Source organism: Anguilla anguilla, chromosome 8 (assembly GCF_013347855.1).
Source record: "Anguilla anguilla isolate fAngAng1 chromosome 8, fAngAng1.pri, whole genome shotgun sequence".
Taxonomy (NCBI): Eukaryota; Metazoa; Chordata; class Actinopteri; order Anguilliformes; family Anguillidae; genus Anguilla; species Anguilla anguilla.
Genome location: NC_049208.1, coordinates 50185051 through 50198912, shown reverse-complemented (window position 1 = coordinate 50198912; position 13862 = coordinate 50185051). Strand labels below are relative to the sequence as shown.

The 13862-nt window shown below is 48.8% G+C and overlaps 2 protein-coding genes across 2 annotated transcripts; both read left to right on the top strand.

Moving 5' to 3' along the window:
• The first annotated feature begins 1001 nt into the window (after positions 1 to 1001).
• On the top strand, positions 1002 to 8490 carry LOC118234226 (zinc finger protein 135-like). Its single transcript, XM_035430635.1, has 6 exons — positions 1002 to 2431; positions 2585 to 2838; positions 3930 to 4045; positions 5014 to 5157; positions 5696 to 6043; positions 6107 to 8490. The coding sequence occupies exons 2-6, from the start codon at positions 2664 to 2666 to the stop codon at positions 6449 to 6451; spliced, it is 1128 nt and encodes a 375-aa protein (XP_035286526.1). The 5' UTR covers positions 1002 to 2431; positions 2585 to 2663; the 3' UTR covers positions 6452 to 8490.
• Positions 8491 to 9990: 1500 nt separating this feature from the next.
• LOC118234225 (zinc finger protein 497-like) lies at positions 9991 to 13293 on the top strand. The gene is made up of 2 exons (XM_035430633.1): positions 9991 to 11251; positions 11789 to 13293. The coding sequence occupies exons 1-2, from the start codon at positions 11035 to 11037 to the stop codon at positions 13291 to 13293; spliced, it is 1722 nt and encodes a 573-aa protein (XP_035286524.1). The 5' UTR covers positions 9991 to 11034.
• The last annotated feature ends 569 nt before the right edge of the window (positions 13294 to 13862 follow it).

Sequence of the window (13862 nt, the reverse complement as noted above, 5' to 3'; positions counted from 1 at the left end):
ATGTTTCTGGAAACATGGATTCCAAAACATTACTGACTGACGTCCTGCAGGAAAGAAATATTGTTCAAAAAAGTAACATCTTCATGTAGAGCTCAAAATGCAAGCCAGTTTTGCTTCACTTTAACTTTGCACTACTTTGGTTTCCTTTTGACGTGCAGAATGTGAGCATCGACATAGCTGGCACAGTCCCAGCACAGATGTGTACATGGACATGTGATTAAAACAAGAGCTTCCACAGACTCATTTCACAAGTCCAGAGGGTGTGCAGAAATCGGACTCTTTCAGACAAATAATTAAAGCCCATTTTTAAAAAACAAACATTTGAGCACACTCGGAGCCCAAACCCATTGCATACGGAAAATGTTGTCACATTTTGTGAGGTAATTCAGTGCCAGACAGGGTAATTAAAAGTTGGTGATGCCAACTGTGATTGGTAAATATGTAACTTAATTAGGATGGATAACGATAAATTGCGATTAAATGGAGGAATTGCAAATCAATTTTGTTTTTAGTAGGGTAAAACAGAGGTCCTTAAATGTGGATGCTATTAACAAATATATTGTGAAAGGTCTTTCAGAAACAACATGATCTCTGGACCAACCAAGCTTAAGTTGCATTACTAAAGAAAAATTAATATGTGATATTCCCCAACCCCACTATGTATGGTCATACTTCTTGCTTGACTACTTAATGGAACTGGGATATGGTGTACGCCTGCTGGTGTAAGTTACTGTTTCACAGAAGGTACCCATACCTTCTTACACCTGGTTGACGATAAGCAGTGAATTGGTGAGTTCAAATCTGAGGGAAAATAACCTATCCAAAAGACACAATTTATAACCAGCGGATTACTTATTACTATGTTTAAAGCTACTTTTTAAGTCTAGTGCAGACCAATAGTAGGCTGTACATCAGAGGCAGAGAATTTCATCCTTGTCACGTGACGTGGGTGGCAAGACCTTCACTGCGTCGGATGCCACTGGAAGGTAAGCAGCGTTATTCTTCCCGTATTTCCATGCCTTCATGTAATTAAATTACGGCAACTTACATTCTTATCGAAAAGTGGTGATCCAAACACGATATACAACAGCACAATAACCTGGCAAATGTGTTCGTTCAGTCATTTTCTATTTTTGTCAAAATGCGCCGTTTTACCATTTAACGTTAGCCAGATACTTGTTTCCTTTTGTCAAACCTATGTCTAGCAAGCTGCAAGCTAACTACAGCAGCTGAAGTTTCAGTGCAAACTTGTAACCGTGCTTACTGCACTACAATTTTTAAGTACGTTTGCATTTACATCGAGTAACTTGTAGCTATCGTTTAAAACAGCATTGCACTTACGGGGGATTTCATGCTAATTTAGGTAGCGGTCGACACGCTTGCGGCTGTCAGTGACAGCATATACAGATGGCTAGCTGGCTAAAAAGAATCGCTAGGCCTACATTGAGTTTGGAGCTGGTGCTAAGTCGACTGGCGCGGTATTCTGGAATGCTGTGATGTACAAGGTACACTAGTGCCTCTGATTTGAGTTAACATTGGCACATTTATTGGTTACGTTTAGCATGAAATGTTTTAACGAGGTTATACCAGCTATACCGGGCGGCTGTACTTTTAAAATCTGAACTACGTTGCTTTGCAAATTGGATACACTGTCAGACACGTTAGGTTAGATTACCAGCGTTTTTTCCTGGCTCAAAATCAGGCACATGTGCTCAACCAAAATCGTGCAGGAGGAATCAAATTCACCACGCCCTTATTTATTATTTGTATTTTTGTAATAAAGTTTTGAATTCCCACATGGGGAATTGCATTGTTTTCTTAGTTTAGCAATGCTTGTTCCAAGTACGTAATTTAACAATGTACCATTCCTGTTTTATAGTACTGCAGCACCATAACATATTTATATATGTGTAATAAGAATTAATAGCACAAGTTGTGCCAGTTTGCTCCTCCACCTGAAACAAGAGTGTGTAAATAATTCAGAATATTTTAAAAAAATTGTTCATTATAAAAGTAACATAAATAAAACATTAATTCTTTATATTGATGAAGTTTGGGGGAAAAAATCTGATAACATTGATTTTCATTGGCTGTAGCAGTAGTAGACTTCAAGTGGAACACTGCTCAGAATATTTAAATTTCAAATGTAATGTGAGGCGACAGGTGTAGTCAGAATTCTAATTTCTGAAACAGCGATGCAAGAACTGGCTTTCAGTTTTGTAGAAAAATTTCGCAAATACAAACAGGTGTTGTGAGAAACTACCGCAAACTACCGCTCAGGATGAGAACATCAACAGCCTAAAACCGGAAGTGTGCTCGTGCCTTATTGTAGATAGCATCAAGGAGCTGTACAGCTGCACAGTAGCGTTTTTCTGCGTCCTCACCGAGGTGCGTTGGTGCTGATTAGTCTACGCTACAGCGCTCCTCTCGAGTAAGTACCGCCGTTGCGCGTTCAAATGATAGCAAATAACTGTGAACAGCGCTTTTGAACAAGGCTTTATTTTTTATTGCCAACATCGGCCACATTTTTGTCAAGGGAACACGGAAAATGATCAAGGCAGTGATCTTGGATTTTTCTGTGCAGGACAAACCCAGGATTACATCCATGCAAGACAAGTTTCCTCAGTTTCTCTGGCACTGAAGTGCTGTCCGAGCGTTTGTGCATGCTTAACGGCACACTCGCAATGGCAATGGAGCTGGACATGATGGAGGTGAAGCAGGTGGTGGTAGGGGCGGGGATTGAGACCCCCATGGACCTGGCCTCCGACAGCACCGAAGATTCCCATAAGGCTTTCGTCGAGGAGGAGGAAGCCACTGCACCATCGCTTATACAGACCTGTGAGTAGCCCTGTGCATTGTTATTTAATGTTAGGATGTGTATTGTAATGCTTATTTTTAAACTGGTCCTTCCTCTCTTTCTGAGAGATTGTATGAATTAGTCCTAGATTGTGATGCGCTCACACACACAGTCATTTAGTAGTCTTGCATGTATAATAAATTTTAAACTGTGCCAGATTTTTTATTTTTTAACCTTTATTTACCCAGGGATGCTCTTTTGCAGGAACGCCCTGCTTCACACTCATACACATTCACACCTGGGAGCTGCCCAGTACAACCACAATCCTCTATTGTTGGCCACTGAGCAGCTCCAATCCTTGGTGATATTAAAAGATTACCATGAAAATTATTTTTAAGAGGCTTTCAATTCAAAAAACCTATTGAAAAAGGTTTGCAGATATTTTCACACTGCACACGTGGGAATGCTGGTATACCTGGCAAAAGCATAGTATGCCACTTAATTCATTAATGCTGGGCTGCCCAATCCTGTGCTGGAGATCTACTGTCCTGTAGGTTTTCATTTCAACCTTAATGTGGTACACCTGATTCTACTAATTAGCAGCTCAAGGAGATCTGTAGCTTTTAAGTGAGGTGTGCCTTGTTAGTGTTGGAGTTAAAACTTACAGGACAGTAGATCTCCAGGAACAGGGTTTGGCAGCCCAGCATTAAGGTCTAAACTTGTATTTAAAAGTCAACAAAGAAAATAGTTCCTCTGTAATTTTACTTTGACAGCTAAGGAGCCTGTTTTGGTTTCATTGTTTTATGGGCCGTTCAAATGCATTTTGACGGCACTGTTAACAACAACAATAACCTAATGAAGAACGTGTTGCAAGAATGCATTCAGGTCCAGGTGAATATCAAAAAGCATTGCTCTGAATATCATGAAGCAGTGTTGGAATTGATTGCTGAACATGTTTAAACCCTCATTACCGTGCTGTATATGTTTTCTTTCTTTCATTTGTTGCGTATAATTATTGGAGTGATCTGAGATACTCCATTTTGTTACCTGTGGCCAGTCTTGCTTTAATGGCATTTTTTTCCCCCTTTCCCCCCCCACCCCTCATTTTTCACCCGTTGACTGCGTCTCCCAGACCAGCATGACAGCCTGCAGTGTTTCCAGTGCTTCATCACCTTCTGCAACTCCAAAGCCAAGGAGAGGCACATGAGGAAGAGCCACCGCGAGGAGTACAAGCAGCAGCTGCAGCAGGTACAGCGCTGCTACACAAAATGCAGGCTATGGCACTGCTACACCAAATGCAGGCTATGGCACTGCTAAACAGAATGCAGGCTATGGCACTGCTAAACCAAATGCAGGCTATGGCACTGCTAAACCAAATGCAGGCTATTGCACTGCTAAACCAAATGCAGGCTATGGCACTGCTACACCAAATGCAGGCTATGGCACTGCTAAACAGAATGCAGGCTATGGCACTGCTAAACAGAATGCAGGCTATAGCACTGCTAAACAGAATGCAGGCTATGGCACTGCTAAACCAAATGCAGGCTATGGCACTGCTAAACCAAATGCAGGCTATGGCACTGCTAAACCAAATGCAGGCTATGGCACTGCTAAACCAAATGCAGGCTATGGCACTGCTAAACAGAATGCAGGCTATGGCACTGCTAAACAGAATGCAGGCTATGGCACTGCTAAACAGAATGCAGGCTATAGCACTGCTAAACAGATTGCAGGCTATGGCACTGCTAAACCAAATGCAGGCTATAGCACTGCTAAACAGATTGCAGGCTATGGCACTGCTAAACCAAATGCAGGCTATGGCACTGCTAAACCAAATGCAGGCTATGGCACTGCTAAACCAAATGCAGGCTATAGCACTGCTAAACAGATTGCAGGCTATGGCACTGCTAAACCAAATGCAGGCTATGGCACTGCTAAACCAAATGCAGGCTATGGCACTGCTAAACAAAATGCAGGCTATGGCACTGTGAAACAGATTGTAGGCTGTGACACTTTTTAAAAATGGCAATGTTTAAAAAAGGAGACTGTAAAGAAATGCGCCGTTAAAAAAAATGCGAGATGCCTGACTCCGGAGCTGCTGGTGCAGGTACAGCAGAGTCTTGATTTATGTTCTTTATTTCTCTCCTGATCCCTGCCGTGGTGTATGAGACCCGGGGATGTCCTCCTCTGATGGCTCTGTTGTTTTTGTTTAGCAGAGCGACACGCTGTTCACCTGCTACGTTTGCGACCGCACCTTCCTGTCCTCGGTGGAGCTGACCGAGCACCAGGGCGCCCACAGCAAGGAGGACAAGCCCTTCAAGTGCCCGCACTGCCAGGAGAGCTTCCGCACGTTCTCGGAGGTGAGAGGATTGAGGCAGGTGTGGTGATTTCAGGGAGAGACAAGAGAGAGGCCTGTCTGCAGCTCTCTGCCTACTAAGAGTGTCGTTCTTTCTGAAGTGAGGATGGAAGGGATTTGAGGGTATATGGGCCCTGGAGTAATTCTGATTTAGACAATCACTGAATTCTTATTTGGAGGAAGTGGCTATAGTGGTTTTTGGGACAGCGTACTTGTTTTGTGCCCTTCACGTTGAGAGCCGCTAATGGGGACCTACGGACATAAAACCTTACCTGTGGGGAAAAAGTTTGGACCAGACACGTTACGTTAGTTCTGTTTCGAGTTCAGAAATGGCAGTTTATTAACTCTGAAAACATGCTCCATTTGCAGCCAGGCCCCTGTGGCAGAACAGAGGGAACGCTAGCTTAGCTACCTTAGCTAGCCGTGCTCTCGTCCTGTGTGCCACCCACTTGCAGTACCGCACACAGAGGGACCCGTGAAGCTCTGCAAAGCCTCCCTTCCGTCATCCTCTGTTCATCTCCCTCTCGCTCACTGTCCTCCAGATGACCTCTCACCGACGGCACGTCTGCACGGAGAAGCCGTTCGCGTGCCGGGACTGCGGGAAGTCCTTCCGGGGCCCCCACCTGCTGCGCACGCACCGCGCCGCCTGCCACCCCGAGCGGGGCCAAAACCACGCCGACGACGACGAAGGCAAGACCCACCGCTGCGGCAAGTGCGGCCGCGGGTTCGAGGAGGAGGCGGAGCTCCTGCAGCACCAGGAGAACCACGCCGGGGACCTGCACTGCAACGGCGGGGCCGCGCCCAAGAGACGGGGGCGCCCGCCCAGGGAGGCGGAGCCTGCGGAGGGGGGTGGGGAGGGCGAGAGCCTGGGGGGCCGCGGCGGCGGCCAGGCGGAGGGGGGCGCCGGGGGGGCGGCGAAGGGCCGGAGGGGGCGCCCTCCCAAATCGGCCTAGATGGCCCCACTCCTGCAGGCGGAGGCGGAGGCGGAGGCGGAGGCGGAGCCCGCGCCCCAGCCCCGCCCCCACGCCTGCCCCGAGTGCCAGGCCGGCTTCCCCGCTGCGTCCCAGCTCCGAGCCCACAGGAGGGAGGAGCACGGGCGGAGGCCCCACGCCTGTCCCGGCTGCGAGGAGAGCTTCTCCAGGCCGGGGCAGCTGGAGGCCCACGCCGCCCGCGCCCACGGCGCCGGCCGCCACGCCTGTCCCGCCTGCGGGAAGAGCTTCGGCCGGGAGAACAGTCTGAGGGCGCACCAGCACACCCACGCCAGCCCCCCAGAGCCCGCCCACGGGGCCTGCAGATAAATCGGAGAGAGGGGGGTAAAGTCCGTCAAGGATGGGCCTATGAATTAACCGAGGGGGCTGGCTTATGAACGAGCACCGGTTTCTAAAACGAAAGAAAAATCGGGCTAGAATAAAAAATTAAAAAAAAAGATATATATATATATTTGTATTTGAATACAAATGAGGCAGCTGGGATTTTTAAGTGTTTGAGTTGTTGCTTTTAGAATGTGAAAATAAGGCTGGTCTGTGGCTATTGGGGGAGGTTTTATGTATCAGAATTTAACCTGAACGAGATGCTGTGGCTGGTTGCGAAGAATTGATCTATTGAAAGCGACGTTTTTATGACGCTGGGATTTTCTGAAGTGGAATTGGGGGTTTTTGATCTTTCATCTTCAGTCTCAGTATTTCACTGCCCACAGATGGGTTTTCATACGGTAATACGTTTATATGTATGTCCTGGGAGTTATTAAAAATGCAACAAATGATTTTTGGCTCTGAGAAGAGCAGAATGCACCTAATTTATTTTTTCAGTGGGGAAAGTGGGCTGCTCTCATTCCGGGACACTTTCAACGCCTCCGTGATCGAGCCTTTATTAAAATTCGGAGGCACTTTAAATCCTGTTTGTTCTCCATTCGTTGTAAATCAACGCCTGTGCCCCAACTTGGTGTCAACATTACTAGAATGTTTTCTCTCGAACCAAATTTGACTCAGGGAGAGTTTCTGCGTGCAGCGGACGTGCGTGGTGCCCTCTACCTTGTGTTAGCGGTGGGCTTTTGCGCGAGCTGAAAATGGGGGCATTTCCTGTCTTTTTTTTTTTTTTTTTTTAAAGGCGCAGTCACAGGTGCGAAGACCTGTGGAAATCACCATGGTAACATCCACATTTGCAGGTGCGCACACCATTCTACCATATGGCGTGATAAAAAAAAAAAAACCTGGAAGCGAGTGTGTTTTGTTTTTTAAATTTGACTGATAATTAGGAAATGGATTCCGTAAATTTTTACAAATTTATATTCCTGTGAAAAAAAAAAAAAAAAAACTAAACCCGTAATGTTTTATTTTTTGTGTGTTTTTAATACCCCAGATTAAAAAAAAGAAGAAAAAACATTTTTCAACGTGTAATATGTTCGTGTGTTTTTGTACGATTAGCAGGAGTAGACTTGATGTTGAGGTTTGGAGGGATAAGTCTGCTGCTACCTGTATGTGGAATATTTGTGCAGTTTTAAAACAGAAAAGGGCCCATGTGAGTTTTAAAATTTTAATTCTAATTTTTCAGAGTATTTATAAAAACCTATCAGTGAAGCCATTCAGAAGTTCTCCAAAAGTTGAAAACATTGGGACAGACTTTAAAATAGAGATTCCATTGTTTCTGAGAATGTGCTATTTTGTGTCGAATAAATTTTGTTCTGGCTTCAGCCAGTGGATCACAGATTGGTCAGTGCTTTTTTTAAAATCTGTTTTTATTGGTTGATGCGTTTTATTTTGTCATGCTCATGTGGGAGTGTCCTATAGACACTTGAGAACTCGCACAAAGTTGTATTTTGGGGGAAATGGATTTCTAATGGATCTAAAGTAGGTAACCGTCTAACGTTTTGTCCGATTACGGTAACATTGGGTGTGGTAAAAATGGCTATTTATCTCTCATGGGTCACTTTGTAACAATGCAATCCACAGGATATCTCTAGAAGATCCTCTTGACTGCTTATTGTTTTTCTTTTGTATATCTGTCTCCCCTTGGAGGCAGGTTTCTATGGAAACTAAACTAACAGTATTTACTGGACTGAGGTGTGTGCTGCCTGACCCCGCCCACCTTTCATAGTGTTTTGTCGGAGAGTTTATCACACTGATGCATGGAAATAATAGTCACCGTTTGTTATTAATGGGCGATTGAGGCGTCTTCAGTGTCAAAATGGACAGGTCTACTGGGGACGCACTGATTTGAACGGAGAATTGTCTTTGAACACAAGGCTGCTTGTGTCGACAGAGTATTGTTGCCCCAGTGGTTACGGTGTTTGTGAAGCCACGCTCTCATTGCTGTCCGTCTTCAGTGTTCTTTGGGACAACGGGTTAAAAAAAAGATGTCAAAAATATTAACTAAGTGTTCTTATTTTTTATTTTATTTTGGTTTTTGTTATTTCTGCTGTTACGCACTTGGCTGTGTGTGTGTGTGTGTGTGTGTGTGTGTGTGTTGTTGGACACTACCAACATCCGTGTGCGATTAACGGACTGCCACAGAATAAATCATTTGTTTACAAAAAAATCTATTTTTGTTTCAGATGTTATATGCCACTGTGTGTAATTTGACTGTAATGAACACCGCATTGCTAAGTATGGTATCTGCAGCCCTAACCCACGTTTGATTCATGGGCTAGCTAGTGAAGTGGAACCTCACGGAACGAGCATCGGTTGCGGAACGGACCAAATTGATCGCAGCCGTTCTGGTTATCGTATCACAGATTCTGTGGACCAGTCACCAACACAGATTCTGTTGGTGTTCTGCGATATTAGCACTGAACTGTATCACAGTACAGAAGGTCCATTGCCACAGTTTGTGGTCCTCTCACAGCTTCAAGTTAACTTCAGCAGTTCCTGGTCCTGCATACCATGTGCAGATCATACCAGTAAGCACATACTAAGAGCAAGGTTGAGACCACAAAAATGTATGTTTGTATACATTTTTAAAAAATCATCATTTGCATGTATTGTAATTACAACATACACTGTAATTCTCCTCATGCGAGTTAGAGCTTACATTACATACATTGCCCATCTATGCAGTTAAAAAAAGCATTACTCCTGCAACACTCCTGTTTGTAATATGTCAGCATGCTGTACATATTTTTAAAAACCTACACTGTAAAAATGCATGACAATTTCATAAAATCTGTAAGGATGCATTTAGTATGTATCACACATCTTAAAATATAATCCTAATTCAGTTAAGCGGTGTTACCTCCCCATGATTTATGACTTAAGTTATTAACATGCAAATTCGTTAGCGCGTTAGTAGAACCAGTTATTAATGGTAACATTTTTTTTTTAATGAAATAAAAGGTGCAGGGTCACTTGAGCGTTCCGCACTGCCGAAATTCGTGAATAATTTACTAGTTTATGTGAATAATGTACTTGTTTCTGTGCGTATGTTACGTCCCCTGCCTCTGCTTGCCTGGGTAGTACAGGTGGAGGTAATTACCTAATTACTTAATTGCCCCCACCTGCCTGTGGCCCAATATAAGCCCGGTAGTGTGAGGCTGAAAAAGACCACACACAGTCCCAAAAGAAGAATCTATGTGGTTTATGGTTTTTGTTGGGATCTTTCTGTTTGGTGAACTTTGTGGATTTTCGTTTGTTGTAGTTTGCGTTTTAGTTTATCATTTGTTCTAATAAATGTCTGGGTTTTCTTTTTAAATCACTTTCTGGATTGTTTTTTTTTGGTGCATTTGGACTTGTTTGTTGCGGCCCTTCGAGCCGGCCGTAACAGCGCGTATGAAGCTCCGTATTACAGCGCTTTTCTGGGGCTACAGGATGGAGACGCAGACAGCGAGACCTCGATAGTCACATGACAACAAGAGGCCCGGAAATAAATTGTCACACTATCGTGGTAAAATTTAGGGGCGGGAATGAAGATTAAATCGCTACAGTTATTTCAATATGCTTTAAGCGTGTTATGCAAAAACATTTTTCATTTTCCATTTTTATTCGCTAGCTAGCTAGAAAAAATATGAAAATAAACATTCTGGTGGCAGGAGGGGGGAGGGATTTTTCTAAGATTATAAAAATAGACGATTTGTAATTGCTCGATACCTCAGTCTTTGTGCACGCAGCTTTTATATTTAATGATTTTTTTTTTTCCGGGGAAACAAAATGAGAGGAATACCGTATCTCGGCGAAAGAAACTGCACGTGTGTTCATTTCAAATGGACAAAGATAGATTGCGTGTAATCGTAAGTACGGACAACGTATATGTGCCACAAACGACAGAGGTCATAATAGCTACATAAAACGTTTTAAAATCTGGGTAAGTAGCCTGTCTGCGAATATATGACAATCGATAAGCTTAGATCAGCATTTTGAGTTGCAATGGGTTTTATTAATAGTTTGATGCGACCGGTCCCCAAAAAAAGGTCATTGATAGTTACTTCATATGTCATATATCTGCGTCAGATGTAGTTCTATAACGTTACCCAGTTGCAAGATAGATGTTTTAAGAAACATGTAAATACACACTTAGCTATCCACCGACATCATAGTTTTTGCAACGACTTCTGTTGTTAGCTCCGAAAACGAGACACCTTTGACTACAAAGCATTGCAGGATAAGTTTCGAGCGTTAAGACACTGTCGACTGGTTTGTCTTGGACACAAGCGCACGTCAGGCAGTGATGTCACGCACACACTTTTCAGGTTCGCTCGACTGAAATGCTGCACGAGACTGCCACGGTCCAGTTGCTCATTCTATAAAAACGAAACACACTCCCAGTTCTGTCAAAACTGCTCTTCTTACTTTTCTCTTGTTGCCGTCTTCTTTCTCATCCACTCCTTCCCTCCAACTGTCACTGTCCGCCCCCCGTCGACCCCCAGCCGCCGATGCGGTGGGGCAGGTAGGCGATGCAGCAGTTTGCTGAGCTCATGGCCAGCCAGGCAGTGAAGGACTACGCCCAGCAGGAGGCGCACCGCGCCGCCAGGGAGGCTTCGGGGCAGAAGGCTGCGGGGCCGAAAGCGCCGGCCAGGCACCTCCACGGCAAGCCGCCGCCCGGCTACAGCCTGCCGCCCCGCCCCGACCAGAGGGAGCCCAGCAGGGAGGAGGCGCGGAGCTGCAGCTGCGGTCAGCAGGGGGAGGGCCAGGGGGAGCAGGAGGTGCAGGGGGAGGGAGTAGGGGGAGCAGGGAGAGCAGGAGGTGGACCAGGAGGAGGACCAGGAGGAGCAGGGGGAGCAGGGAGAGCAGGAGGTGGACCAGGAGGAGGACCAGGAGGAGCAGGGTGAGCAGGGGCTGGACCAGGGAGAGCAGTGGGAGGACCAGGAGGAGCAGGGGGACCAGGGAGAGCAGTGGGAGGGCCGGGAAGAGCAGGAGGAGCAGGGGGAGCAGAACGAGCGAGGGGAGTGGGGGGAGCAGAAAGAGCGGGGGGAGCAATGATAGCATGCTGCGCTATCGTCCTGCTGTCCCTCTCTCCGTGCTTGTTCCAATATGTGTATGAGATGAGATTTATACGTATACACACACTTATATGTGCATTTATGTATGCATTTTCAGTTCTTCCTCATGTACTTTGTTTCCCTCCTCTGTACTGTTTGAAACTAACATCCCTTTTCTCGTTCTCCTCCATCGTGCTCCGGCTTCCCCGGCTTGTCTCCTCGGCTGCAGACCAGCAGCATGCCCGTAGCTGCCCCGGCTACCCCCTGCCCCCCTCCTTCGCCTCCTTCCTGTCCCTAAAGCCCAGAGAGACGCCCTCCTCCCGAACCAAAGCGCCCAAGCCCGACCGGAACTGCTTGCCCAAGGACCCCGGCGCCGGGTCCGTGGACCCGGGCCTGGGCCTGGCTTTGGGGATGTCTCTGGAGGGGCCGGCCCACGACCCGGACTGCCCCTACGTCCCCGACCCGGGGCAGCAGCTCCCCAAGCGGCAGGGGCAGGACCCCGCGCGGGACGGCGGCCCCCAGCAGGCCCCCTCCCTGCCGTGCCTCTGCTTCCAGACCTGCGCCCAGTTCCTGTGCCAGTCCCAGGCCCCGCCGGCGGACTCGGGCCTCCCGGCCCCGGCGCAGTCCCCGGGGCCCTTCCCCTGCTTCTCCTGCCAGCGCAGCTTCCCCACCTGCGCCCAGCTGCTGCGCCACCAGCAGAGCCACGGGCTGCAGGAGGGCGCCTCGCAGCACCTGTGCATGCACTGCGCCGCCGCCTTCGCCCGCCCCGCCCTGCTGCTGCAGCACCAGCGCGAGCGCCACGCCGCCGAGCCGCGCGGCTTCCTCTGCCCCGAGTGCGGCCGCGCCTTCAACTCGCACGGCAACCTGCGCATCCACCTCAACGTGCACACGGGCGCCCGGCCCTACTCCTGCGCCGACTGCGGCAAGAGCTTCAGCCAGTCGGGGGCGCTGCGCGTGCACCGGCGCATCCACACGGGCGAGCGGCCCTACGTCTGCGCCTACTGCGCCCGCGGCTTCTCCAACCTGGCGGGCCTGCGGGCGCACGAGCGCACCCACACGGGCGAGAAGCCCTACCCCTGCCCGCAGTGCGGCAAGTGCTTCACCCAGTCGGGGGCGCTCAAGATCCACACGCGCATCCACACCGGGGAGCGGCCCTTCGTCTGCGGCCACTGCGGCAAGGCCTTCTCCAGCCACTCGGGCATCCGCTTCCACCACCGGACGGTCCACGGCGCCATCCCCAAGCTCAGCATCACCGTGGGCCTGAGCCCCTGCAGCACCCCCACCACCGGGTCCAGCGCGGGGCCCGGCTCCGACACCAGCCTGGGGGGGCCCGGGGGCCCGAACTCCAACGTCAGCTCCCCGGCCTCCATGTACTCCAGCGCCAACGCGTGCTCCGGTGGCCCCCACCCCAAAAGCCCCGGCCTGGACGCGGCCGCCGCCTCCTCCTCCTCCTCCTCCTTCCCGGGCCCCGCCTCGCCCCCCCGGCCCAGCGCGGACCTGCGGGCGGGGGACGAGGCGGCGCCCAAGCTGGGGGCGGACCCCGCCGTCTCGGGGCTGGACCTCAGCCGCGGCTCGGCGGGGCGGGAGCAGAGGGCGCGGCCGTACGACGGGGCGGGGCGCGGGGCCGCGCGGAGGGGCCCGCACCGGGCCCCCGAGCACCAGAGGGCCCGGGCTGGAGCGCTGCGGGAGAAAGAGGCGGGAGAGAGGGACGGCACGGGCGGCCTGACCCACTGAAGGCTCCCGTGGGGGGGGGGGGGGGGGGGGGGCAGGGGGGGGAACAGACCAAGCGGATTAGGACGAAGAGGGGGGGGGGAAGGTGGAAACCCTGCCCTGTGGAATCAGAGCTGTGGAGGGTGTTGGGGGGCGGGGACAGAACTTTTGAGAAAAGAGTCACTGAGCTGGACAAGAAGGTTCTGGAAGGTTCTAGGCTGAAAATGGAAAGGAGAGTTGTAGAGCTGACAAAAAAAGACCTGGTGTGTCTCCAAAAATGTTCAACAGCTGTGCCCTTTTTCTGAGCGAAATGTTTCTTTTCCTCTAGAGCAAGCACTTTAAAATTTGGGTTGCCAAGAAATAATTGCGAGATGTTATTGCGGGACACTTTGTTCAAGTAAATCAAGGAAAATCAATGCGTTTAAAACGAAACAAGACCGCAGTTTTGTCAGGATTTGAGGCACTGGGGGGTGGAGATTTACAGTGCATTTGCGCTGTAGCGTAGATCAATGGACCCATTTCCATCTTCCTTTTGTATCACGTTTTTTGGACGAACATGAAATATGGCATAATCCATATCGTCTGTGGCCATG